Genomic DNA, 27,504 nt, shown 5'->3' with positions numbered 1-27,504 from the left:
CCATCCTTGTCCAGTTGTTTTTAACTGAGGTTTATTAACCTCATAGAAAAGAGTCAGAATCTTTTTCTCTGCTTTGAAACCATCTATTAGAACTGTCTGCCTCTTAAACGTGTTACAGAACTCACCTGCAAAACCATCTTGACATCTAAATTCACTTGTGAATATAGAATCAAAAAAATCCAAATAAAATATTAGTTCCAGGAATCCCAAGTCAGTTCTATATTAGGAAGACTCTAATTGTTATTTTTCTCCTCTCTTATGCCTACCAGTCATAACGGTCCCTTTAGTTCATGGACAGATTTTTTTTTTTTTAATATATACTCTTTTTTTTACTTACAATTGTCTAACCTTTTCTTTAAGCAGAAAATCAACATTCAAAAAACGGACACCCGCTTATTTCACTGCAGCAAAGTATAAAGTGAAAATATGAGGATGAAAACTGTAATTTCTTTTCTTGGGTATAGAGAATCCTTATTTCCTTGTACATAAAACTCAGGATTCACTAGCTTCTTTGAACCCAAGTTGGTTAAACATTCACTTTTAACTCTAGCTTTTATCCTGCTATCAGAATACAGGGTTGCTTAACTACTTTATAAAAGTCATTGTAAAAACCAACTGTGATACAAGATGATTGAGGGAAGCTAGAGAAATTCAGAGAGAGAGTAACCAGGGATGAGACATTATTAACTTTAGCCTGTGGATGCGCAAAATAGATGCCACATTCACCCATTTCCAGTATTTCCAAGCCTTTTTCTGTGTGTTATTCATGGTTTGGATAAGTTTTTGGATTAAAGAGTTATCTCACATTTAAAGCTTCCTACAAGTCGAGAAAGAACCCTGGGGTAGAAGGCCCAGGTTTTACCCAACAATGACATTTATTTTCTGGAAGTCCTTCAACTGTAGCTACAACACATGAATTAGTACTTTTTAATTTTTTTTTAATACATTTGGAGGAAACCCTGGTGGTGCAGTGGTTAAGTGCTACAGCTGCTAACCAAAGGGTTGGCAGTTCGAATCCGCCAGGCACTCCTTGGAAGCTCTATGGGGCAGTTCTACTCTGCCCTATAGGGTCGCTATGAGTCGGAATCGACTCGACACCACTGGGTTTTGTTTTTTTTTAATACATTTGGATGGAGCGCTGGTGGCGCACTGGTTAAGAGCTACAGCTGCTAACCAAAAGTTCAGCAGTTTGAATCCACTAGCTGCTCCTTGGAAACCCTATGGGCCACTTCTAATGTCTTGTAGGGTCGTTACAAGTCAAAATCACCTTGACGGCAAAAGGTTTGGTTTGGTTTTGGTCTAAGGTACACCACCAGAGTGGGAGGAGACATGAGGACTTGGGATGCAAGTCAGCAGCCAGGCCACCACTGAAGGCCTCCAGGTGGAGTTCACACACTGGTCCCCACCTTTTTAAAGTCCCCTGGAAACTACTCTCCATTTTACAGAGGTCAACTGTATTTTAAAACATCCCATTTAAAAAGAGAAAAAAAACTTTATAAACTACACAAAATAGGGTGGCAAAATTAACCTGATCAGCTTGCATTTGGCGTTGTGTCAAATTATGGCACAGTCAATACTCTTGAAGATCTACCAACAGTGGCTCTCAAACCTGCCTCCATTTAGGAATCACCCAGGAAGGTTTTATAAGTCATGCAGGTGCCTGGGTCCCGCCCCAAGGACTTTGATTTCAAATGGTGTAGGATGGAGTCCAGGGACTGGCAATTCTTAAGGCGATTCTAAATTGGATTGAGACTACTGGCTGTATGCCCAGAAATGACCCTACTCCAGGAAGTCAGCATCTTGAGACACAAAAAAGTTTATTTTAATTTTTTAAATACACTTTATCTTTTAGAGCAGTTGTACATTTTCAGAAAAATTGAACAGACTGGAGAGCTTCGTATCATCCCCTCCCCCCTGCACACTGTTCTCCCTATTACTAACATCCTGCAGTAGTGTGGTATGTTTATTACAGTTGATGAGCCAATGTTGATAAATTATTAACTAAAGGTCATAGCTTACATTGGGCTTCATTCTGTGTGTTGTACAGTCCTATGGCTTTGACAAGTGCATGATGTCATGTGTCCACCATTACAGTATCATACAGAACAGTGTCTCTGCCCTAAAAGTCCCTGTGCTCCCCCTGTTCATCCCTCTCCCTGAAGCCTGGCAACCACTTTTCACTATCCTTATACGCTTGACTTTTCCAGCTTGTCATATGGTTGGAATCATACAGCAAGTAGCATTTTCAGACTGGAAGCCAGTCTGATTTTGACCTACCTTGTGCTGGAAGGTTTCTAGCCTACATTGATGGTGGCTGCTGGCATGGAAGGGTTTTTTTAAAAACCTATTTTTGGCTTTCATTTCAATGGCCTACTCACCCTCATTTTTTAGCCTTAATTATGCAAAACTCTGCAAGTTGCTGCAGTGTTTGTATAGTGCACGCACTTTGGGCCTAATTTATGTTTTAAAATAACATTTTCCCCAAACTTTCCAGGTTCACAGATGTTCTCTTAATGAACTTACAGCTGTCAGTTGAGTTGGGTGGCCCTGGGAGGTGGGTGGTCATCTGGGCTTTTTGACCAGTTGGGAAGCCCCCTCAGTTCCTTAAGGGGTTTTAGAGGAGATACAAAACCTTGATGGATCTAACACAAGGTAGACTGTGATGCATGATGTAAGCGCAATCTATGTGTCGTCGTGTGTGGAGGAGAGGGTGTCTTCTGGGAAGTCTTGTTAGAGGGGCTAGGTTTTTGATGGGCCTAGATTTAGAAAGTTATCTAATATTCTGGCATGGTGGGAGGACACCCAGAGGGGGAAAATCATTTGAAACTTTCTTTTGGTTGGTAATTAATGATTTCCTTTTCCTCCCATAATTTCTAACATGAACTTCTAACATGTATGTGTATACCCCTATATCATCCCTGCTTTTAAGTATAATTTTCTAGCTATGAGAAGATTTTGTCATACTGCATATGGAATGGATATAATCATGTAGTTAGCATGTTTCTAGACAAGGCTGTGCTTCCTCCAGCCCAGGGTTAAGGCAGAAAATGGTGTCTTTCCCCCACTCCCAATAAAGTGCCACAAACACTACCATATACAAAAGGGTGAACTAAACTCAGTCTATTCAGAAAATCGAAAGCAGTAAATCTTCTTTGAAATATCCAGCCAGTTAGGGAGCAGGGGGATGAGAACTTTTCAAATAGGCAAACTACTTGACCTACCCAAATTCACTGAATGCGTTTCATTCTGCCATTTCTATTCTCTGTGGTAGGACTATAATTACTCACAGAACAAAAGCTGAGGCACTCTACACCTGCCATTCGTAGCACCCCCAGCTAGCAGACGAGAAAGCTAGAAGCTGGGCAGGTCAAGCAGAGATGCACCTGGTTTCTTGAAACATGTATAGCCTTACTCAACTGATTCCATTTTTTAAGTATTCCCTTAATAGGCAACATGCAACTCTTTCAAATACAATGCAAAAGATCGCAAACAAATGCTACGGTTTTCCTGAAGCTTAATAAGCCAGGACTTGAACAGGTTTGTTAGAAAAGTGCTAACATAGTAGCTGCATTGGGGGTAATTGCCTCTAACTTTGGGAGACCAGTAGAGCTTCAGCTGTATTAGGGTTCTGGTACTTTGCACAGTCTCAGTGATGGGATCCAAAGCATTTTATAATTTTCTTATTAACATTCATCACTAAGGAAGTAAATATGATCTATTCTTTCTTCCTTTTTTTTAAATAATAAAATTAAAGTACACAGAGTTAAACAATTTGTTCTACTCAGTTCCAGGAAACAAGGGGGAAGAAGAAGCCCCTTCTTCCCTGATCCATCAGGCCATCTCCTGCCTCCCCCTCAGGGTGGAACAGGCCCGCTACTGCTGTCTGAGATGGCTCCTGACTCACCTTCACACCCTAGCTGGAAGGTGTTAGTCACAGTTTCATTAACTTTTATTCACTATTAAGTCCAGATATTAGCGTTCCAAGAACTGAGCAGGAGAAGGAAAAGAAGATAGGTAAAATTCAGCAGGACAAAGTTTATAGCATCCAGCAGTCAACAAATCATGGAAGACACAAAGACACAGAGAGGAACAGCTGATACAGCACCACAAGCATTCTTGGGGGGTGAGGAGTTAAAGCCTGATCCATAACTAGCCCCTCACACAGAATAATGAGGGCACACAGGAATCTGGGAAAGCCAAAGGTGAACGTGGTAAATTCTGAGTATGATGAAATGTAAGTCATTTCTGACCTCAAGGGGCTTACAATCTATAAGGCAGTAAGCCATGTACACAAACAGATAGCAAAGCAAGATTACATAAATAAATGCCAAATAAATAACTCCATAACACCAAAGGCTACAATTTGAAGAAAGGAATGGGCTTTATGAGCTAAATCAAAGGTTTCAGGAAATGGTCCTCAAAAAGATTCAGATAAATGGCAAGAAAGGGAAGTCCAGTCATGGAAAATGGCCTGACCAAGGAGTATATTCTAGCCAAAGACTCTAAAGGCATGGGAATCAGCTCGCTACCTTATTCATTCAATGACGGGTATTTACTGAGAACCTATTGTACACAAGCACTATGCTAGGAGCTACTCTGGGGAACAAGGCATTTGGCCTGCCCTCCAGGAACTTACACAATTCAGAAAGACTAGAGGAAAACAGAGTGGGACAGTCAGATACCAGGCAGCCTGCAAATAGGCAGTAATGCATTTTGGGCTTTAGCCTCTTCTCAGTAGGAACTGAAAGTTTTGAGTAAGAGCGACACGTGCAAAGCTGTATCACCAGGAAGATGATTAAGGCATTGCTGTTCTGATGAATTACAGGGGAAGAGAGAGAAGACTTAATTAGGAAACTGAGTTGGTCCCAATATAAGACAATGCAGATTCGAACCAGGGTGACAACTGTGAAAAGGAGGGGAGAGCGTTGTAGAGATCCACTTACAGGGCTTGGGAAGCAATGGGAGTATGGCAGAAAGAACAAGACAGATAAGAATACTAAGGCCTCCAGCGTGGATGCCTGGGGAAGGCTTTCTAAAAGAAAAACCACCTATGGCCATCACGTGGATTCCGACTCATAGGAGCAAAAGGTGAAGAGCACTTTCTCCAGTCCCAGGATTGGAGTGTTCCCCTAGCTAACAGGTCAGACTCTTCAATGCCCATCTTTCTTTCCACAGTATTCAGATTCTCCAGTCTGGATCTCTTCCTTCTTTCTCCAGTCCCAGGATTGGAGTGTTCCCCTAGCTAACAGGTCAGACTCTTCAATGCCCATCTTTCTTTCCACAGTATTCAGATTCTCCAGACTGGATCTCTTCCTTCTTTGCCCAGCCTGAGAAAATCTGCTGTCAGCCTCTTTAGCAGAAGATTTGACAGTCTAGTTCACAATGAGGTGTTATTAACTGATGAACGCTCAGCGTTTTATCAAGAACAACTCTGCAGCTTAGCGGCATCAGTAATGGTTGAAAGTTCGGGCATCAACAGCAGCCTTGGAGAAGGCATTCTCATTGAGAGCTTTTGAGGCACACTGTTCACAATCACCCAGTTTGTGCATCCACTCAAGGACAGCTCCACTCCAGAGCTGCCGAGGAGATTATTTCACTCAATCCCACTCCTAAGCAACCCATAAACCAAACCCATTGCCGTGGAGTTGAATCCGATTCACAGTGACCCTACAAGACAGAGTAAAATTGCCCTATAGGGTTTCCAAGGCTGTAATCTTTATGCAAGCAGACCGCCACATCTTTCTCCCCAGGAGCAGCTGGTGGGTTCAAACCGCCAACTTTTCAGTTAGCAGTCAAGTGCTTACCCACTGCGCCACCAGGATTTCTTACATCACTCCATAATCCTGCATAATTACAAACACATCCAAAAAACAGCACTATTCTGTATTTGTTTGAGTACGTTACGACATTAAGATCTACTACCTGATTTCCCAGCACTGAAATTTCCAAGCTCCAGTTTGCAGCGAAAGGCAGTATTTCTCTTCTAAGGAAGTCCATACACCTAGCTTTAACCAAAATCGAAGTATTTAAGCTTCTTCAACCTTCTCATTTCTCTCTCCCCAATTCAGATTCCAGGCGGCATTGAGCATTACATTGAGTCCTGGTCGAATTTTATAGTTACTCCCTAAAAATGTCTCATTTACACTGAACTTACAAAAATGCATTTACTACATGAACCAGAATAGTCTACTTTGAATTCTCTGTCGGGGTGAAGAAACTTTCTCCATTTTGAAAGACAAACCACAGTTTTGTAAATACATAGTTGTCCAGTTAAATATTAACATCCCCTTGTCCACGTGAATCTTTCAAGCCCAGAAACTAAAGAACAGGAGCCAAGTGAACACAAATGTCATCATAAATATCACACTCCAAAATAATTTGCAGCTTTTTGTGTTTAGACAGAGTGTATATAATTTTAAAATACATTATCTCCCTTTTTCCAATGCATACCCAGAAAAACCACTATTTAGAGAAAGCCACACCTATCATTAAGAGCTGACCATTCTTAAAAAAAAAAAAAAAAATTAAGAGCAAACATTAAGAGTCATTCAAAACCAAAGGAAATGCCAAGGCACTTTGGAAAAAGTTCTACTCTCATTGCAAGTAAAGCTACCGGAATTCGCCACGAGCAGAATAAACAAAACAATTAAGCCATTAGCATGTCTCCTTTGAGACAATCTGGCCTTTGGAGGCGAGCAAAACTAGATCCACTTGGGCAGGTGGGTGGTTAGTGTGCTCAAGGAAAAACAGAGGCAGTAAATTCTCCACTTGAAAACAGAGATAGAAACTTTATGTCAGGAAATTTTATTCTAAAGGTACACACACACACACACACAGACAAGGAAAACCTCCTTATCCTATCAGGTAATCTGGTAGTGACGATCTTCTGCAACAATGAAAAGAACCTCGCCACTCCTTCCCAATAGTGGGTCACAGGTCACAGTTTTGCCTCCGATGGTACGATGTCTAGAACAGGTCGCCACCTCAATGCCAGGAGGGCTCCTGATCTGGAATGGCTCCACTCAGAGTTGGGGATTTCTGAGTGAAAATGGCCCTGGTGGCACAGTGGTTAAGAGCCTGGCTGCTAACCAAAAGGTCAGCAGTTCAAATCCTCCAACCGCTCCTTGGAAACCCTGTGGGGCAGTTCTACCCTGTGCTTTAGGGTTGGGCTGGGTTTGGGTTTTTATCTGCCTGAAAAGGAGCAGCACATCCCTTGGGGCGACAAGTCAGGACCAGTTGTGTGGCCTTGGGCAATTAATCTCCTCAGATCTCAAGTGAAAGGGGGCTGGATTCAAAGGAGGAAGACACAGATGTAGAAGTCATTCCAGCCCACCCGACTTCCCTCTGCAGTCACTCCTTCAGCCAGGTCTGAGCTGAAGTGCTGATATCCTTTTCTACTAAAAAAAAAAAAAAAAACTCCAAAGGAAGCCCTGGTGGTTTTATCTGAGGGGCTATTTTTGTCTTTGAAAAAACATCTCCAGTTTATAGTTAGTTGTCTACTTTAAACACACCAACTCTCCTCAATCAATCACTGGAGGCTTGCTCCCAAGTTGAGCTGGAAGGTTTACAGCCAGCTAGCCATGGTGGTGCAGTGGTTAACAGCTCAGGCTGCTAACCAAAAGGTCTGCAGTTCGAATCCACCAGCTGCTCCTTGGAAACCCTATGGGGCACTTCTACTCTGTCCTACAGAGTCACTAAGAGTTGGAATCGACTAGAAGGCAACGGTTTTTTTTTTTTTTTTTTTAAGGCACTTCTGGTTTAGTGGGGAACGGTTTGGTTCAGTTCAGCAAAGTCACTGATTATACCACATGCCAGACATTGGCTATGTGTTGGAAATACGAAAGCAAGCATGACATCGTGTGCCCTCAAGTAGTTTATAGCCTAGGAGGGCAGAAGAGTACACAAATATTTAAGGAACTAATATCTCTCAAAAACCTCCCGTTGACAGGAGGCTCCAACTTACCTTGCTTGACTCACTTCCCTCATTCCCGTGGGCCACAAGCCACTCAACATTCTTCACCCAAAATGTTCTAAGTGGTAATCATCATACCTTCCCAGATCCCACAGGCTCCCTGGACTTCTCCCCTTTCTTCCTGTTCTTTACCTTTGAGGTCATTCCCTCTGCTCAGAGGAGTTTCGAATACCTCACCCCACCCGCCTTGGGCTGCGTATGAAAATCATACTGCAAAAATCTTAAAGTATGCAAATCCATCTGCCCCCTTATCGTACAAAGATTTAATAAGAACAGTTTGAAATTCACAGGTAGCAAACTGAATTTCAAACATCTGAGAATTCAACCTGTCCTCCAAAACCACAAGCAACAAAAAGCACACTGCCTAACTGCTGCAAACCCGCGTTTCAATTCTTTCTCCCATCTAATAGCATTCCCTAGTTCTTAAACGTCCACGCTGGTGAAAATCACTGGCAACACACACAATAGATTCTGTTTTCTGGGACAGCCATCTTCACAGACTCCAGGCAGTTGTTGGGGCAGGGGGAGGGGAGAGGAGGGGAGCCGTACTGCCCTGGTTTCAACATTGTGGCAGCTCAATGAGTGAAGTAAAGACTTACTGATGGGCACGCTGCATCTCCTGCCTCCCGTGGATGCATGGCTGGGCTCTCAAAACAATTGGGAGGAGGGGATAAAAAGATGAACAAGAGAAGATGCTACCCACACAGGAACTTGTTAGAAAGCAAGACAAAATGTGCATAAACAATCATAAGATCTTTGCGGATAAAAGTCCAGCTATGAAGACTCAAGATGGTGAAATTAGGGCTGCACTAAAAGGGGTATTGGACCTTTGGGATGGGTAAGGGGAGGAAATTTATTCCAGCCAAACAGAAGCTGAAGGTGGAGAACATCCAATCCTGTAAGGGGAGCAGCAAGTGGTTGAATTCGGCCAGATAAGCCAGATGGGAGACAAAGAGAAAGGTAGGCTGAGGCCACGTTGCCAAGGCGGAACCCAATGGACTTGGCGAGTGGTGAAATCTCGCAGCTCAATACATCTTATATTTAGAACACGAAATACACCTTTGCCAGCTGACATATACGGCTGCTGAAAAACATTGAACATTGATTCATAGCCGGAAACAAAAAGACAGTGCCGCATTGTCTTTGTAGAGCAGACAACCACTGCTATATCTTGTGCCCCACACTCCCTGGAGAGGTGTTAAAGAGAAGTAGAGGGAGGAGAGGAGAACTCCTGTTGTCTTGGCAGAGGCTTCCTCACTTCTGAGCAGGTGCAAACTATGTTTCCTGTCTTCTCCAGCCACACTCCTCATCCTGAGGCTTAAAGTGGAGGATGGGCAAGAGGCCTTGTGGAGAGAGAAAGGGGTGCTGAGTTGGAGGTCAGCAGTTCAAATCCTGGGTGAAAGAGCCAAAAGAAAGAGGCTACCCTGGTTCTAATCTTCTCTACACTCCATGTCCTACTCCTAGATCATAAGAACCAAAGCACAGAAACTGGCCCCAGAGCCCAGTCCAGCAATTTCCTTCTTATTATGTGCCACATGGGAAAAAAAAAAAAAAAAACCCGTTGCCGTCAAGTTGATTCTGACCCTACAGGGCAGAGCAGAACTGCCCCATAAGGTTTCCAAGGAGCACCTGGTGAATTTGAACTGCCAACCTTTTGGTTAGCAGTCAGACTCCGAACCACTGTGCCACCAGGGCTCCAGGTTAGTAAATATTAAATTTATAATTAATATCAATGAATTCTCACTAGAGAAATAATGGGCTTTTAATTATTTAAGTGAAATCAAAACCTTATGCCCTGAAAAATGTGAAATAGACTTTCAAATTCTTATAGAAACTAGACTCACTGGACCCACTGAGACTGGGGGTACCCCTAAATCTACTGCCCTGAGATAATCTTTAAGTCCTGAAGCAAAACTAAACCAAACAGTAAGTCTAAAACACAGAGGAGAAGTTCAGGGACAGAGATGGCGGTGAAACAACATAGGTAGACACAGTGAGGAAAGTGACAGAGCGCAAAGACTGTAACCGATGTCATTGAACTGTATATGCAGAGGATATTGAATAGATGTGTTTTGTTATGTATATCTTCACACACACGCACACACACACACACACAAACTTTATGCCATGGATTTATGTTTTAAGTCTGTATTGGACATATTTATCTTTGTGATCACAGGAGGACATAAAAACCTAAAAACAGGCTAACACTGACTGTATTTTTATGCTTTTTTACTATTTTGAAAAATTAAGTTAGTTGTCAGTGAACAGTAGCTACCATTCTCTCTTTAATTTACCATGTTGCTTTAGTGTCTCCAGGAACCTTACAAAAAATTATTTTAACTTATCGCTTTGAAACTTTCTGTTCTCTACTGCTTTATTACATTTGATTTACAAACATTTCAACTAAAAGCAGGTTTAAGACCAGGATCCCTGGGCTGTGACTGAACAGACTTTTATTCTAAGGCCAACTCTGCCACTGATTTGCCAGGTGACCTTAGTCAGGCACTTCTCTGGACTTCAGAGAGTCATTTGGGGAGGCCATGGACCACACTGAGGGATTACAAGTCTTCTTACAAGGAAAAAATGCAACTATGAACAGAGACACAAACTTCAGCAGCAATTTCATATACACCTCCAGACCCATCCCCCAGTGATCACCAGGATATCTCTCATCTTGACATTCTATGCTTAAAGGTATCTGATAATTGAAAGAAACAAGTATTACTTTACAGCCATCACCATGATACAAGTGCATATGAGAAGGAATGAAGAGACTAATTAATAACACGAACACGCCCAATAAATCATCCCTAAAGGTAATGCCTGAGTAGAGTTAGGGCTGTAAGATGGAGGAGCCGCCCCTGCCTTGTACACCAAGACTATGGATGCCAAGAAATCCCTGCCAGATCCCATGGAAACACTGAGCCAAACTTTTAAGAAGCCACTTGTGACTGGAGTTGTCCACATTACTCTGTAGAATAAAGCCCCCGCTGTTTAAAAGTTAAAGGGAAGCTACTAGTTTTGGTTCTCTGAGACACCACCCTTCTCTCAGCCCAAAAAGTAGTGCCTGAGAGCTGAGTTTTTCTTTATTTATGTCAATGTACGGAAGAATCAGAATGAAAATATTGAGAATGTTCACGCATTGCAAAGAACGTAACTGAACAATCTGTGTAGAAATGGTTGAGTGGGAACCTTAACTGCTGTGTAAACCTTCACTGAAAACACAGTAAAAAATATATATATACATATATATTTTTAAATCAATGTAATAGGAAGATATTTATGGATGAAATGATATTATGTCTAAGATTTGGTTCAAAATAAATCAGAGGTAGGAGGGAACGGAAAAAACAACACTGGCCATGAGCTGTCAACTGATGAAGGTGGGTGATGGACAGAGTCACTTTGAGTTGGAATCGACTTGAGGGCAACGGGTTTGTTTTTTTTGGTGGGTAGTTTTAAATTTTCCATTAAAAAAAAGAGAGAGAGAGAAAGAAATATCAACGAGAAAGATTCAGAAATTAATGGATTTTTGAGACCTCTGCACAAAGCTGAGTTATTCCTACTCAACTCGTACCTTGTTGAAGAGCACACTGATAGCACAGCCTGTGGTTCATTGACTACAGAATTGCCACAGAGTTCTTTTGGGAACCAATTTACAGTCCAAAAAGCCTACAACTTTTAACCAAGGAAAAAGATTATTTTGTGTGTTTGGGAAATGTCTCTCTCCACATGGACAGCTAAGTGCTGGCTGAAAAGACAGTGCTAAGCAGACTGCAGTATCATTCCCACCTGTGACGGCATGAGTTCCACCCTTGTGTTCCAACAGGCCATCCAGCCCAGTCTGGCTTGGCATGATTCATTTCACCCTAAATTTGGACTTATGTAAAATGTCTGTTTTTATAAAGCTTCCTTTAACAGAAAATCATTTTTCTTCTTGTTAGTCTCCTCTTTTAGGTTTTTTTTTTCATCAAAAATAGCAATTTTGGAATCATACTGGGTTTCCATCAATGCAAAAGAACTGCAACTCCAATTCCTCGTGCCTTGGGAAAAAAATAGCAGTGGATGTGATGCTGGCTTCTCAGTCATGCACGGGGTTCAGAGGATCAGCCAGGGAAAACCAGAGTCACCATGGAATCTATTCTTACCTCACTTTATTCTGGCAATTAAGGAAAGCTGAAACAGAAGAGGTGATTTTTGGGGAACTGTAACCAAGCCCTCAGGTAGTCTTCTCACACACTGACTCTGCGGCTGGCCATGTGACTTTCTTTGGTCAATGGAACAACAGCAAGCCTGGTGCAAATAGAGGTTTAAAAAATGCTTGTGCATGGGACTGGTACTCTCTTGCTGCCCTTGGGAACTGTGTGACCACTACTATGCAAACAAGGCAGGATTAGCCTAGAGTGACAAGAAATACAAGGCCAAGTCATCTCTGCTGGCACGGCTGAAATTGAGCCAACTGCGAGGCGTGGGAGTGAGGCCATGCTAGATCATCTATCCCCAGCCAAACCACCAACTGACCACAGGGATCAGATGAGCCAGCCTAGGTCTGGTTTTCAAACCTGTAAAATAGCAACAAAAACCACTGTTGTGCAAAAATGAAACAAAACATGAAGGACCTTTGTTATCACTTCTCCACAGGCTGTGAGCTCTTCATAAGAGAGGTACTTGCCTAATTCATCTTTAATTTCCCAGCTGCTGGCACCATATTGGGTAAGAATTCCTACATGCCCTAACCTCCTTTGCAATTATTGTGTCTTCTTCACTTTGAGGTTCAAAACTCTCTATCTCCAACCACCTTTTTCTCTGGTAAACCAAAACCAAAAACCAAATCCTTTGCCATCAAGTCGATTCCGACTCATAATGGGTCTCTGATAGGACCAGGCATATCTGCCAAGCTCAAGTCAAAGGCCTGAGCACCCACTGGTGCCACAAATTTGAACAGCAATACCAGAATTCAACAGTCTGCACATTTGGGCCAGAACTTGGGAGTGTGGTGTGTGTAGCCCAAGATTGCCTGTCCTACTCTGGACTCTACTGCAAAGAGAAGGCTCCATGTTTCAGGAGCTACAGAAGGCCGAGCAGCTCATTCCTAACCATGGAGATTCCAGTGGGTGCTGGGAGAAACTCACCCTGTGCACATTTCTTCAGGAGACCTCTCCCTACAGTCACAACTTGGGCTTGATAATCAGGTTATGTGGGATTATCAGGCAGCCACCAAAATACAATAAATATGCTAATGATGGAGAAGGATTTACAAAATAAGTGGGAAAATACAGAGCACAAAACATACACTTGCCCCTTAATTACAACTACATAAAAGCAATGTTTGGATAGATTGGCAGGAAACCGAAATACATGAAAATAATTCCTGTTAGGGTAGTGACACTAGAGGTGAAGTCTTCCAGATTTATTTCTCCTAACCTTTTATAGTTGATACAGTAATGAATCATAAATAAATGCAATCTTCCATCTCCAAGCAGGCTCTCTTGAATGATCCCAGAAAGAAAACTGCCTGGTCATGTCTAGACTCTAAGGAAACAGATTCTAATCCACAAATGAGGTTTGGTGGGAAGAGCCTTAATAGACAGGGATTAGAAAATGCTAGATTCTGGCACCAACTCAGCCAAAAATTAGCTTTGAGGCTTTGGAAGTCATTTAACCACTCTAGGTCTCTCTGTGAAGAGAAGCAAAAGGGCTTAGGATAGGATTCTTAAATACTCTTCTGGGCTCCACAGTTTTACTTTCTACAACAAAGCATATGATTATAAAGTATAGTGAATAAATTTTTAACAAAGACATCAGAACTCAAAACACCCAAAAGAGTGTGGCCCTTTCAGAGCAGTTCTTACACATAGTCCAGGAAAGCTGGCCTCCCTCTTTGTCCTCCAGGACTTCCGGACATGACATTGCAGATCTCCAGTGAGGCTAATTCTTCCTCCTTAGAGGCAGAACGTGACTCTTCAAACAGCTGGGAGGGACCTGGTGTGAAGTCTGGTGAATAAGATGGGTGATTGGGCTGGGCGCTAAAACTTAGAGTCATAAAGGATCTTGGTGGCGCAATGGTTGAGAGCTATGGCTGCGAACCAAAGGGTCATCGGTTCGAATCTACCAGCTGCGCCTTGGAAACCCTAATGGGGCAGTTCTACTTTGTCCCAAATGGTTGCTATGAATCAGAACTGACTTGATAGCAACAGGTTTTTTGGTTTTTAAAGGAAATTAAAACATTTTTTTCTTATGTAGCTCACGACCATTCCAAAGTGCTTTGGACTATGGCAATGACATTGTTCCTACGGTGAAGACTCAGAAGGGAGGGCATACTTCACTTGAATGTACAGTGTAAGTCCTCATTAGCTGTCAAAAGCCAGTGTCATTATTTTGGGAAGGCTCCTATAGTTCTACTTCTCAAGGATGGCTGTCATAAAGATACATGAGACATACTTTGCTAGGACTGGATGCCCAAAAGCCTTTTGTTCCTGCCAAACTAAATTCTGAGGTTGCAATCTAAAACATGATTTGTTGGCCACTATTTTCGAATGTGCCTATAAAAATGAGATACTTGCTTTTAATACCTGTGTCATTTAACCTTTAACTTCTTATTTACTGTGTAAATTTTTATTTTAGAATGTGCCTATAAAAATGAGATACTTGCTTTTAATACCTGTGTCATTTAACCTTTAACTTCTTATTTACTGTGTAAATTTTTATTTTAGAATGTGCCTATAAAAATGAGATACTTGCTTTTAATACCTGTGTCATTTAACCTTTAACTTCTTATTTACTGTGTAAATATCAAGACCAAGCAAGGTTAAAAAAATAATATTAAGAACTCATCATTGAGAAATTCGTTTTAGTTACACAGTCATACAACCACGAGGTGCTAAATCTTTGTTAAAAAAAAAAGAAACCATGACTCAATCTAGGGAAATCAGGTCTATACATAATTTTTACATATCCCACTATGAAGCTCATAATACCTTGCATTGGTACAGAGCTTTCTGTTTCTGCTTTTTGAGGCTGATGAAAAGAACTCTTAGAAATTCTTACCCATTAACGAGCCCTAGTACTTGCCCATCAGGAAACACGAAGTACTCCGTGTGCTCTTTCATTTAGTCTCGCATGAACCCAGGACAGAGCACTAGGTAAGGAAGACATTCAAAGCCAGCTTCCAAGTTGCGGTTACCAAATGCTCGCTGCTGCTCTTATCTAGGCCCAAGTATAACTCCTGAAACAGACTTCAAATTCATGAGATTCAACTGAGGAAGAAGGAGCATGAGAAGTCCCTCGTGCAATATGGGAGGGATGGGAAGGTTTCCCAGAGGAGAGAGTGGAAGGATAAGAAAGATGAATTACAAACTGTACATTGTGCCCATGAGTCAGCACATGGCGGCCTTCCCTGTGAGTCACAATTAGGTGAATCTTCGTAGGATCTTGAGCACAGGTGGAGAGCCTAACGTGCTAGAGACTTCCAAGAGGCCTCACTCTCTCTCTCTCTCACACACACACACACACAGAGAAATCAACACAGTTCAGTACAGGTGCAGTCCCAGTAGCCCCACCAAGGGCTGACTACTGCATTAGATTCTCCATGCTAATCCTCAGCAAACCCCCAAGGGCAAGGCCCCTTCCCTGCTGTTCTAAGCAGCTGAGGAATACACCTGGGCAGGCCCAGGCAGATGTGGGACACAAAATGATGATGCCTGCTTTGGCTTGAAGGGGTCCTATACAAACAGTAAATATTATAACTGAGTTTCCTGAGTATTGAAGATGTTGATGTGCCATTCTAAGGAGCAGGCTTAATTTTTCAATTCAGGGAAGGAATGACTCAATGCGTGTTTGCCGACTGACTCTAGATCAGGTAGATCTCAAAATGGTACTTCTCCTATTTCAGGACAGCCAGCTCTTTCAACTTTTCTGTCAGGGAATCATGGCCTCAGCAATAGTACTGGATGAACAGATAGTCTCCCTGCGGCCCACAACATGCCCATCTGTGTTCTGGCACGGAGCCCAGAAGTAGGTAAGTCCCACCCTCTCCTCCCATAGACAGGCTACAAAACTCGGAAACAACTCTCTTCCTTAGAACGTGCCTCTTCTGCACCCATTTGACCAGCGGTCAACAGCAATGGGGCTGCATTAAGCATCGCGTTTCTGAGGTCTCCAAAAAAAGGCATCATGGACTACTTTGTAGTCTGCCCAGCATTAAAGATGAGTTTAACTAAGAGAACACCACTTTTCCCAAGGAACCACTGCCGTATTTCAATTCAGTAAGAATCTTTAAGCTCTTGACATAAACACATTGATTTTTTTTTTAGACGTATCAATCCACGGAAAATAATTACAGAAATTCTGAAGTACTAGGACTATCATATTGCTTAAATTCAAGGGGACAGATGACCAGTTAGGTGGCTCCACCCATTACACTCTCAATGTAAATAGTTCTCGGGAGAGATTGCAAAAATAATGCGGGTGGACTGACTTCTTAAACCCTAAAATTGTGAGCGAAAATTTATTTGTAGGTAAAGTGTCCTCTTAGGTTAGGGCAAAAGGTGACATAATTTTGGACTACGAAAAAAAACAAAAGGCTTTGGCCAAAGGTGTCCTTCTAAAGGGTTTTTGTTTGTTTTTAATCATTCTTTTTAATAAACACACCCTACGGTCAAAAGCTGCTTCTGAGACTTGTGTGTAGGTTGGCCGAGCCTTTACTAAGTTTCCCTTAGGTTGCTCATGGGGAATATAGATTTTTAAATTCGTGCAATGGTGGTTATCTCTTTTGACTTAGCTGCACTTTCAGTCATTAAAAACAGCAAACCAGAAAAAGACCAGTTCAACCACCTAAGCGGGATTATTTGAGGAGAAGTAGCAAGTGTGGAAACTATGAAGGCTTGTAGGGTAACTTCTTTTTTTTTTTCTGGACTGCCAATCTCTTCCAGATAGAGTCCTCGCTTTTGTGCTTCAGAAAGAAAAGTATACCACACCAAAGCCCAAGGGATGTGGCTTTTTTTGTTGTGTTCATTTATTTTTTCTCTTTCGGGGGGGGGCGGGGGCGTTAAGAGAAAAAGTCAGAAAAGAGTCAGAGAAAGGGCCTGTCACTTCCATATGCTCTCAAAGTGCCAAAGGAAAAAGAACAAAAACCTGTAACTCTAGAAGACTCCCTCCCGGTCACCGCACACCCGAAAAGTCCCGGTCCTCGCACTGGAAGACGCGATGGGAGTCCTCACACAGAGGTGTTTTCTCGGCCTTTTCGGCACAAAGACCCTACCGGCCGGCGCCCCTTAAAGGTCCAGGCCGGCGTGGCTCTACACTGCCCCCCGGTCACCGCCAGGTGCTCGCCCCACCTGGCGCCCCTGGCTGCCTCTGTGTCGCCCGCGCCTCCCCCGCCGGCTTGCCCCTGCCAGGAGGAGTGCTGCGGCCGCTGCCCGGGCCACCCGCGGCGGAGGGGCGCCGAGGGACCTGCCTGCGATGCCCGCCGGAGGGTAGGGAGAGGGGGCGTCGTGAGCCCGCTCAGGCGCAAACGTCCCCGCGCGCCACGACCAAAGGGACACCGGCGGTTGCCCCCACCTCCCTAGAAAGAAGAAAGGGATCCCCTCCGAGAGCCGTGCCCCAGGAAAACAGATGTGCCCAGGCGACAGCTGGCACACAGTACGCGGCCACAAAGTTTCGCGACGCGGAAAGCGACTTGGAAGGAAGTTTTCCTTTGCCTCTCACTCCCTTTCCCTGCCCGGGTTCCCGAAAGAGCAGGAAACAAGAGCTCGCGACGAGCCGGCTCCCGCGTCACCTTCTCCACCCCTGGCCTCGGCTGCACGCCCAAGGTGTGTGCTCGCGCCGGAGCTCCCTGCCCCATCCAGGGACGCGGCGCCGCCAACTCACCATGGTGACTTGCGCCGCGGTCGCGCCTCCACCCGGTCCGGCAGCCGCGGAGCTGGGGCCGGAACGCAGTCTCCTGGGTGAACTTCAAAAGTTGGTTCCCTTCGCCAAAAACAGGCTCCCGACACCCAAGCACTCACAGGAGCCAATGGGAACCCAGAAGGGACTCCATCCAGGCGGGATCGGCGGTGCTAGGTGAGGGCGAGAGGGGGGCGATTTAGCAGACTGGGCGCATGTTGCAGAGGGCAGGGTCCACTCAGGCCCCGCGCTCGCCGGTTGACTAAGTGAGTTTTATGCGCTCGGTGCCTGTGCCTAGTTCCTCAGTCTCTCCCCTCTTTCTTCGGCCACTTACTCCGTACTCCTCTGGCTGAGCCTCGTCTCGGGCTGGGCAATCTGTCCATAAATGGAGAATTCAGCTCAGGCCTGACCAATCAGGGTTTGTTTTCATAGCGTCACTCCTCCGGGAAACTGTAGTAGCCAACAAGCTTGGAGCCGCTGGAGTTTCCAAAGACCTCTGGATCCTGTAGTCCTCCTCCCCCGCCAACCTCCACAGAGCGCTGCTGATCCTGGCTGCAAAACCTGAACTATTAGGAAGAAAATTCCCCTTGAGAGGTAAACCTGTAACTGTTTTTCAGCGCTAAAATCGGTATACGTTTAGCTTCCCCGCTGAAGTGGCATTATTCTTCCAGAGCTTTTTTTTTTTTTAAGAAGAAGGAAATATTTTATCAGCATAAAAGATCAGAGTCGTGGCAGTAGCCCAAAGGAAATCCTTTTTCTTTTCAACGTCTGGGATTGTGAGGAAAGTCAAAAATATCGTTTTCCTCACCCCTCCTTTTACCTGAATTTCCTTGAAAAACAAAGGAAGGATTTTTTTTTTTTTTAACGTTTTGATGGCAGAGAATTAGCACGTGCAGTGGGCAGGGGAGAGGGGAGAGGTGGGTGGGAAGAAAGCGCCATCTAATCTCACTCAACGTATGTTTATCCAGAACAATCAAAATTATAAAAGTACACTATTCTAGAGTGTTGAGCTTCAAGAAATCAGGTGAGCAATGAGGAGACTGGGGTGGGGAAAAGCAGTCTCCTGATATGAAGGTGCTGTTATGTGCGGTGGAGTCAATTCCGACTCATATAACCCTATTTGACAGAGCAGAACTGCCCCATAGAGTTTTCTAGGCTGTAATCTTTACAGGAGCCCATCGCCAGGTATTTTCTCCTTGGAAGCCATTGGTGGATTCCAACTCAACCGCCATCTTTTTGGAGGGCTTAACTAACCATTGGGCCACCAGGTAGGGAGTCTGAATTTATTGTTTGGGGAGCTTAGGAAGTAAATTTGGTGAGTCACAGCAGGGGTATCCTCATGGAATCTGGGAGATAACATTTGAAAATGGCAGAGCATAGAAAAACTGTGAAGAATGATGACTTACTTTGATTTACTTTATGAGCTTTTATTGTAGTCCTACACTTCAGTATAGGATCATAGAATTGGAAAGGATGTTAAAAATCATCTTGTCTAGAATGGATAAACAAAATGTGGTGTATTCATACAGTGGAATACTATTCAGCTATGAAAAGGAATGAAGTAACTACTTTAGGTGAAGGGAAGGACAATACTCAATACACGGAAGGTCAGCTCAACTGGACTGGACCAAAAGCAAAGAAGTTTCCTGGATAAACTGAATGCTTCGAGGGTCAGCAAAGCAAGGGCAGGGGTTTGGGGACTATGGCTTAAGGGGACTTCTCAGTCAATTGGCATAATAAACTCTATTATGAAAACATTCTGCATCCCACTTTGAAGTGTGGCGTCTGGGGTCTTAAATGCTAACAAGCGGCCATCTAAGATGCATCAATTGGTCTCAACCCACCTGGATCAAAGGAAAATGAAGAACACCAAGGTCACACGATAACTAAGAGCCCAAGAGACAGAAAGGGCCACATGAACTAGACTTACATCATCCTGAGACCAGAAGAACTAGATGGTGCCCGGCCACAACCGATGACTGCCCTGACAGGGAGCACAACAGAGAACCCCTGAGGGAGCAGGAGAACAGTGGGATGCAGACCCCAAATTCTCATAAAAAGACCAGACTTGATGGTCTGACTGAGACTAGAAGAATCCTGGCGGTCATGGTCCCCAAACCTTCTGTTGGTCCAGGACAGGAACCATTCCCGAAGACTACTCATCAGACATGGAAGGGACTGGACAATGGGTTGAAGAGAGATGCTGATGAAGAGTGAGCTACTTGTCAGGTGGACACTTGAGACTATATTGACATCTCCTGTCTGGAGGGGAGGTGGGAGGGTAGAGAGGGTTAGAAACTGGCGAAACGGTCACGAAAGGAGAGACTGGAGGAAGGGAGCAGGCTGACTCATTGGGGGGAGAGTAAATGGGAGTGTGTAGTAAGGTGTATATAAGCTTATGTGTGACAGACTGACTTGATTTGTAGACTTTCACTTAAAGCACAATAAAAAATATTTTTAAAAAACCACTCAACATCAAATCTTGTAAGGCTCCTACCATCTTTAGTCCATACTGAGATTAAATCTTCCAATTTGGAGTCTTTGTATGAAAAAAGAAAAAAGAAATGAAGTACTGACACATGCTGCATCATGGACGAACCTTGAAAATATTATGCTAAATGAAAGAAGCCAGTCTCAAAAGGTCACAGATCGCATGATTGCATTTACATAAAAGTCCAAAATAGGAGAATCCGTAGAGATAGGAAGCAGATTGCCAGGGGTTGGGGAGGGGGAGGATGGGAGTGACGACTTATGGGTATGCAGTTTCTTATCGGGGTGATGAAAATTTTCTGGAATTAGATAGCGGTGAAGGTGGTACAACTTTGAGACTATATTAAAAACCACTGAATTGTACATTTGAAAAGGGTGGGTCTTATGGTACGTGAATTACATCACAGTTGAAAAAATTGAAAGAAGAGCATCTTGTCTAAATTCTTTAAAAACTGTTCACTCAGGTAACAGATTTAACTGAATGCCTGCCATACATCAGCATGGCTGCTCTGCAGAGTCTCTGCCCTCACTAAGTTTCCAATTTTAGAAGTATGGGACTTACTGTGAATTATAAATAATAATAATAATTCCAGGAAAGATACAAGTATAATGCAAAGGGACATCGCAGTTTTGAGCAGGAACTGCCATCCTCAGAGTTGTGGTTTAAGTTAGGAAATTCACCTGGTTGCAGTGTGTAGTATGAACTGGAAAGGCAGCAGCTGGGCACTCACTATGTACGAGGCTAGGCATGACTTGCTAAATAATATGCCATATCTTATAGGAACATGTCAGCTACCTTCACATACTTCAAAAAACATTGCCAGGTATGTTGGGAACTGTCTTCATTATCTAGTGCTGCTATAACAGAAATATCATAACTGGATGGCTTTAACAAACAGAAATGTATTTTCTCAGTTAGGAGGCTAGAAGTCCAAATTCAGGGTGCTGGCTCCAGGGGAAGATTTTCACTGTCTGTGTCTCTGGGGGAAGGTCCTTGTCTTTTTTCAGCTTCTGTTCCTTGGTCCTTGGCAATTTTGATGTTGGACGGCATCTATCTTCCCCTGTCTCTGCTTGCTGGCATGCTTAATCTGCTCTTTTATATCTCAAAAGAAATTGACTTAAAACACACCCTGTGCTATTAATGCCTCATTAACATCACACAGAAAACCCATTCCAAAATGGGATTATAACCATAGGCATATAGGGTTTAGGATTTACGACACATGTTTTGGGGGGACACAATTCAATCCATAACATGAGCTAACGGACAGAGTTTACCAAAAGCAAAATTTGACCCTTATAGTAATACAGGCTGGAAATGGCGATTGCCTAAACCAGATTCTGACCATAGTCAGTTCTGATTAGTAGTTAGATTGAAGTGGGCTTTAAGAGATACAGGCAAAGGCATAGCTGTTTTACACACAATTAACATTTAAGCACTGAAACTCTATTACTAACCCATTAACAACCTTTAAATCTTGAATATGTCTAAAGCTACCTTGAGCCTGGACAAGATCCACATTTGTGCCTATTCATACTTATGCCTATTCCCCAGAAAGGTGATCCAACCAAATTTGGAAATTATCAAACAATACCTTTAGTATCACCTGCAAGCAAAATTTTGCTGAAGATCATTCAGAAGCGGCTACAGAAGTATAACCACAGGGAACTGCCAGAAATTCAAGCTGAATTTAGAAGAGGATGTGGAATCAGGGATATCATTGCTGATGTCGGATGGATCCTGGCTAAAATCAGAGAATACCAGAAAGATGTTTACCTGTAGTTTATTGACTACTCAAAGGCATTCGACTGTATGGATAATAACAAATTATGGATAACATTGCAAAGAATGGGAACTCCGCAACACTAAATTGTGCTCCTGAGGAATCACATGGGTCAAGAGGCAGCCATTCAAACAGAACAAGGGAATACTGCATGATTTAAAGTCAGGAAGGGTGTGTGTCAGGGCTGTATCTGTTCACCATACCTATTGAATCGGTATGCTAAGCAAATAATCCGAGAAGCTGAACTATATGAGGAAGAGTGGGGCATCAGGATTGAAGGAAGACTCATTAACAAACTGCGATATGCAGATGACACAACCTTGCTTGCTGAAAGTGAAGAGGACTTGAAGTACTTACTGATGAAGATCAAAGACCACAGCCTTCAGTATGGATTACACCTCAACATAAAAAAAACAAAAATTCTCACAACTGGACCAATAAGCAACATCATGATAAATGGAGAAAAGATTGAAGTCAAGGATTTCATTTTACTTGGATCCACAATCAATACCCATGGAAGCAGCAGTCAGAAAATCAAATGATGCATTGCACTGGGTAAATCAGCTACAAAAGACCACATGTTGAAAAGCAAAGATGTCATCTTGAGGACTAAGGTGTATCTGACCCAAGCCATGATATTTTCAGTCACCTCATATGCATGTGAAAGCTGGACAATGAATAAGGAAGACCAAAGAAGAATTGATGCCTTTGAATTGTGGTGTTGGTGAAGAATATTGAATATACCATGGACAAATCTGTCTTCAAAGAAGTACAACCAGAATGCTCCTTAGAAGCAAAGATGGCAAGACTGCATCTCACATACTTTGGACATTTTATCAGGAGGGATCAGTCCCTGGAGAAGGACATCATGCTTGGTTGACGGTCAGCAAAAAAGAGGAAGACCCTCAACGAGATGGATTGACACAGTGACTGCAACAATAAGCTCAAGCATAGCAACAGTTATAAGGATGGCGCAGGACTGGGTAGTGTTTTGTTCTGTTGTGCATGGGGTCACTATGAGTCGGAACCGACTTGATGGCACCTAATTACTACACCCTGAGTCTATTTGTCAATTGGTTTATCATTTGGGATAATACATATATATACATATATATTTTTTAAATGTTTGGTTACGACAAATCTGATCAGTGTCTAATCTCTCAAATCTACAAGATACTGCAAAACCTTAACAACAAAAAGACAAATAACGGAATTAAGAAATGGGGCAAAGGATATGAACAGACACTTCACCAGAGAAGACATTCAGGTCACTAACAGATACTTGAGGAAATGCTCACGATCATTAGCCATTAGAGAAATGCAAATCAGAACTACAGTGAGATACCATCTTGCCCCAAAAAGGCTGACATTAATCAAAAAACACAAAATAATAAATGTTGGAGAGGTTGTGGAGAGACTGGAACACTTATACACTGTTGGTGGAAATGTAAAATGGTACAACCACTTTGGAAATTGATTTGGCACTTCCTTAGAAAGGTGAAAGTAGGGCTACTATAGGATCCAGCAATCCCACTCCTTGGAATATATCCTAGAAAAATAAGAGCCCTCACATGAATAGATGTATGCACACTCATGTTCATTGCAGTACTGTGCACAATAGCAAAAAGATGGAAACAACCTAGGTGCCCATCAACAGATGAATGGATAAGCAAATTATGGTATAGTCACACAATGGAATACTACCCAACAATAAAGAAAAATGATGAATCCATGAAACATCTCATAACATGGGTGAATCTGGAAGGCATTATGCTGAGTGAAATTAGTCAGTCGCAAAAGGGCAAATATTGTGTGAGACCACTATTATAAGAACTCAAGAAAAGGCTTAAACACAGAAAAAAAAAGCATTTTTTTTTTTTTATGTCAGTGGGGAGGGAGGGAGAGGGGTATTCACTACCTAGATAGTAGACAAGAATAATCTTAGGTGAAGGGAAGGGCAACATACAACACAGGGGAAGCCAGCACAACTGGACTAAACCAAAAGCTAAGAAGTTTCCTGAATACAACCAAACACTTCGAGGGACAGACTAGCAGGGGCGGGGGTCTGGGGACCATGGTTTCAGGGATCATCTAGGTCAAGCAGCATAATAAAGTGTATTAAGAAAATGTTCTGCATCCGACAATGGTGAGTGATGTCTGGGGTCTTAAAAGCTAGCAAGTGGCCATCTAAGATGCATCAATTTGTCCCAGCTCACCTGGAGCAAAGGAGAATGAAGAACACCAAGAGACAGAAAGGGCTGCATAAATCAGAGACTCCATCAGCCTGAGACCAGAAGAACTAGATGGTGCGTGGCCACCACCAATGACCGCCCTGACAGAGAACAAAACAGAGAATCCCTGACAGAGCAGGAGAAAAGTGGGGTGCAGAACTCAAATTCTAGTAAAAAGACCAGACTTAATGGTCTGACTGAGACTGGAGGAACCCCAGAAGACAAGGCACCTGGGCTCTCTGTTAGCCCAAAACTAAAACCATTTCCAAAGCCAACTCTTCAGACAAAGATTAGACTGGACTGTTGTTAGGTGCTGTCAAGTCGGTTCCAACTCATGGCAACCCTATGCATGACAGAACAAAACATTGCCCGGTCCTGCACCATCCCTACAATCGTTGCTACACTTTACCTCATTGTTGCAGCCACTATGTCAATCCATCTCGTTGAGGGTCTTCCTCTTTACCGTTGACCCTATGCTTTGCAAAGCATGATGTCCTTCTCCAGGGTCTGATCCCTCCTGGCAACATGTCCAAAGTATGTAAGATGCAGTCTCACCATCCTTGCTTCTAAGGAGCATTCTGGTTGTACTTCTCCCAAGACAGATTTGTTCATTCTTTTGGCAGCCGTGGTATATTCAATATTCTTTGCCAACACTACGATTCCAAGGTATCACTTCTTCTTTGGTCTTCCTTATTCATTGTCTAGCTTTCACATGCGTACGATGTGTGCGATTGAAAATACCATGGCTTGGGTCAGGTGCACCTTAGTCTTCAAGGTGACATCTTTGCTTTGCAACACTTTAAAGAGGTCCTTTGCAGCAGATTTACCCAATGCAATGCATCATTTGATTTTCTGACTGATGCTTCCATGGGTGTTGATTGTGGATCCAAGTAAAATGAAATCCTTGACTAGACCGTACGATATAAAATTATACTTGTGAAGAGTGTGCTTGTTAGCTCAAGTAGATACACAAGACTAAATGGGCAGCTCCTATCTGGAGGTGAGATGAGAAGGCAGAAAAGGATAGGAGCTGGTTGAATGGACGCGGGAAATCTGAGGTGAAAAGGAGGAATGTACAGTCCTATTATAGGGAGAGCAACTAGGGTCACGTAACCATATGTGTATATGTTTTTGAGCGAGAAACTAACTTGAACTGAAAACTTTCACTTAAAGCATAATAAAAAAAATTATTTAAAAAAAAAATACTTTTTTTTGCCCTAATGATCTCTTTCCAGTTTCAAGAGGTAGGTGGAGCTTTGATGAAGGTGTATGGTTGTGTTCATTTTTCATGGTTTTATAATATAGTCATTTTCTGGATTGAAATACATATTTATGTCTAAACTTAGATTATGCAGTGTTTCATTGTGTTGTACACAGGGTCACTACGAACCAACTCAGTGGCACCTAACAACAAAAACAAACTTAGATTAAAAAGAGCCCTGGTGGCACAACTATTAAGTGCTGGGTTGCTAATGAAAAGGTTGGTGGTTTGAACCCACTCAGAGGCTCTGCCAAAGAAAGATCTGGTGATCTGCTTCCTTAAAGATTACAGCCAAGAAAACCCTATGAGCAGTTTTACTCTGTCACGTGGGTTTGCTATGAGTCAGAGTCAGTTAGACGCCTCCAACAGCAGCAATAAACTTACAAGATTTAAAAAAAAAAAAAAACAAGATTTAGTACCACATAAATTTGTGAGATCTTAGTTTCTAAGCTTCAATTCCCTTATCTAGAAAATAGATTGCTGTGCACGTGAAATGAAATAATGTGCCTGAAGATGGGTAACACTTGTTTGTTCCCTTTTCCCATCACCCACACCACGTGTTGGGGATTCCGAACTGGGTTCCTGGATAACATCCGATGGGCCAGGGCCCCCTGAATTGCATGTAAAGTTGTGGGGCTCTTTGAAGGTGCCCTTTTCTGCAGGGAGAGTTAATAGCTTTTATCAAATTCTCAAAGAGGCCATACAAGCCCAAATGTTAGGAGTCATAGCTCTTGCTTATGTTACTTATGCCTCTCTGGGCCTTTTTCTTCACTATCTTTGTGTTTTCCCTGAGGCTGTGAATTAGAACTGAGCCTGATACTTTAAAAGCAGAGGCTTAGCTTGGATTCTCAAAGTAAAACCCACTAATTCACAGCCTGAGTATAGAATATAATGTGTGGCCATGCAGCGCAGCCTGTAATTTCATAAAAAATCTCTCCTTCCCCACCTATCCCCACTTTGTTGTTCTGTTGTTAGGTGCTGTTGAGTTGATTTTTGACTCACAGCGACCCCATTAAACAGAGTAAAATTGACCCATGGGGTTTTCTAGTCTGCGATCCTATGGGAGCAGATCCCCAGATCTTTCTCCCATGGAGCAGCTGGGCAGGTTCGAACTACCACCCAGCCACTTTTGATTAGCAGCCAAGCACTTAAACATTGTGCCACTGGGCTCCTATCCTCATTTTAAAAAACCAAACCCGTTGCTGTCGAGTTGATTCTGACTCATAGCAACCCTACAGGACAGAGTAGAACAGAGTTTCCAAGGAACGCCTAGTGGATTAGAACTGCTGACCTTTTGGTTAGCGGCAGTAAAACTTAACGACTGCACCAGGGTTTCCACTTAAAAAAAAAACAGCTGTTGCCATCATGTTGATTCCGACTCATAGTGACCCTGTAGGACAGAGTAGAACTGCCCCATAGAGTTTCCAAGGAGCACCTGGTGGATTTGAACTGCTGGCCTTTTGGCTAGCAGCCGTAGCTTTTAACCACTATGCCACCAGGGGTTCTGGTTTCCACTTTAGGGGGTACATTGTCAGTTTTGGCCTGGATGACTTATGTCCTTGGAGTGTTCTAGTTTGTGCCTTCATTCCTGTGAAATTATTAATTGTACCACCTTTCACTTTCAAAAAGGCCTAGTTCGAATGATAAATATATGGCCATCTTAGATCTTTTTTACCAAATTTTACCAAAAAAAAAAATCTTCACCTTTTGTTATGAACATTTTTCCAATTTTTCTGACTTATACCTATTTTCAGAGCACTCAGTAATATAGTACTAGATGTTTATTTTTATTCAAGGCCATAGTAGCAATGAAGTGGAAGCTACTTACAAAACTGTAAAACTCATTCTAGACACATGATGGAGCTAGTCAAATGAGACTTT

At 42.9% G+C, this 27,504-nt stretch overlaps 1 protein-coding gene across 2 annotated transcripts in view; it reads right to left on the bottom strand.

Annotated features, from left to right (window-relative positions):
- The window catches only part of MYO1E (myosin IE), a 211,818-nt gene extending 193,571 nt beyond the window's left edge, over nt 1–18,247 (bottom strand). The window contains exon 1 of one of the 2 annotated variants that reach the window (XR_010317438.1): nt 17,843–18,247. Coding sequence is in view for 1 of the 2 variants with exons in the window: in XM_023558297.2 (XP_023414065.1) it covers nt 17,843–17,845 (3 nt within the window). In the remaining variant the exon portion in view is untranslated. The remainder of the gene's footprint in view (nt 1–17,842) is intronic. The other variant, XM_023558297.2, reaches the window with a different exon arrangement.
- Between the last annotated feature and the right edge of the window lie 9,257 nt (nt 18,248–27,504).

The sequence above is a fragment of the Loxodonta africana genome, chromosome 13, assembly GCF_030014295.1.
Source record: "Loxodonta africana isolate mLoxAfr1 chromosome 13, mLoxAfr1.hap2, whole genome shotgun sequence".
Lineage (NCBI taxonomy): Eukaryota > Metazoa > Chordata > Mammalia > Proboscidea > Elephantidae > Loxodonta > Loxodonta africana.
This window is presented reverse-complemented; position numbering and strand designations above follow the sequence as displayed.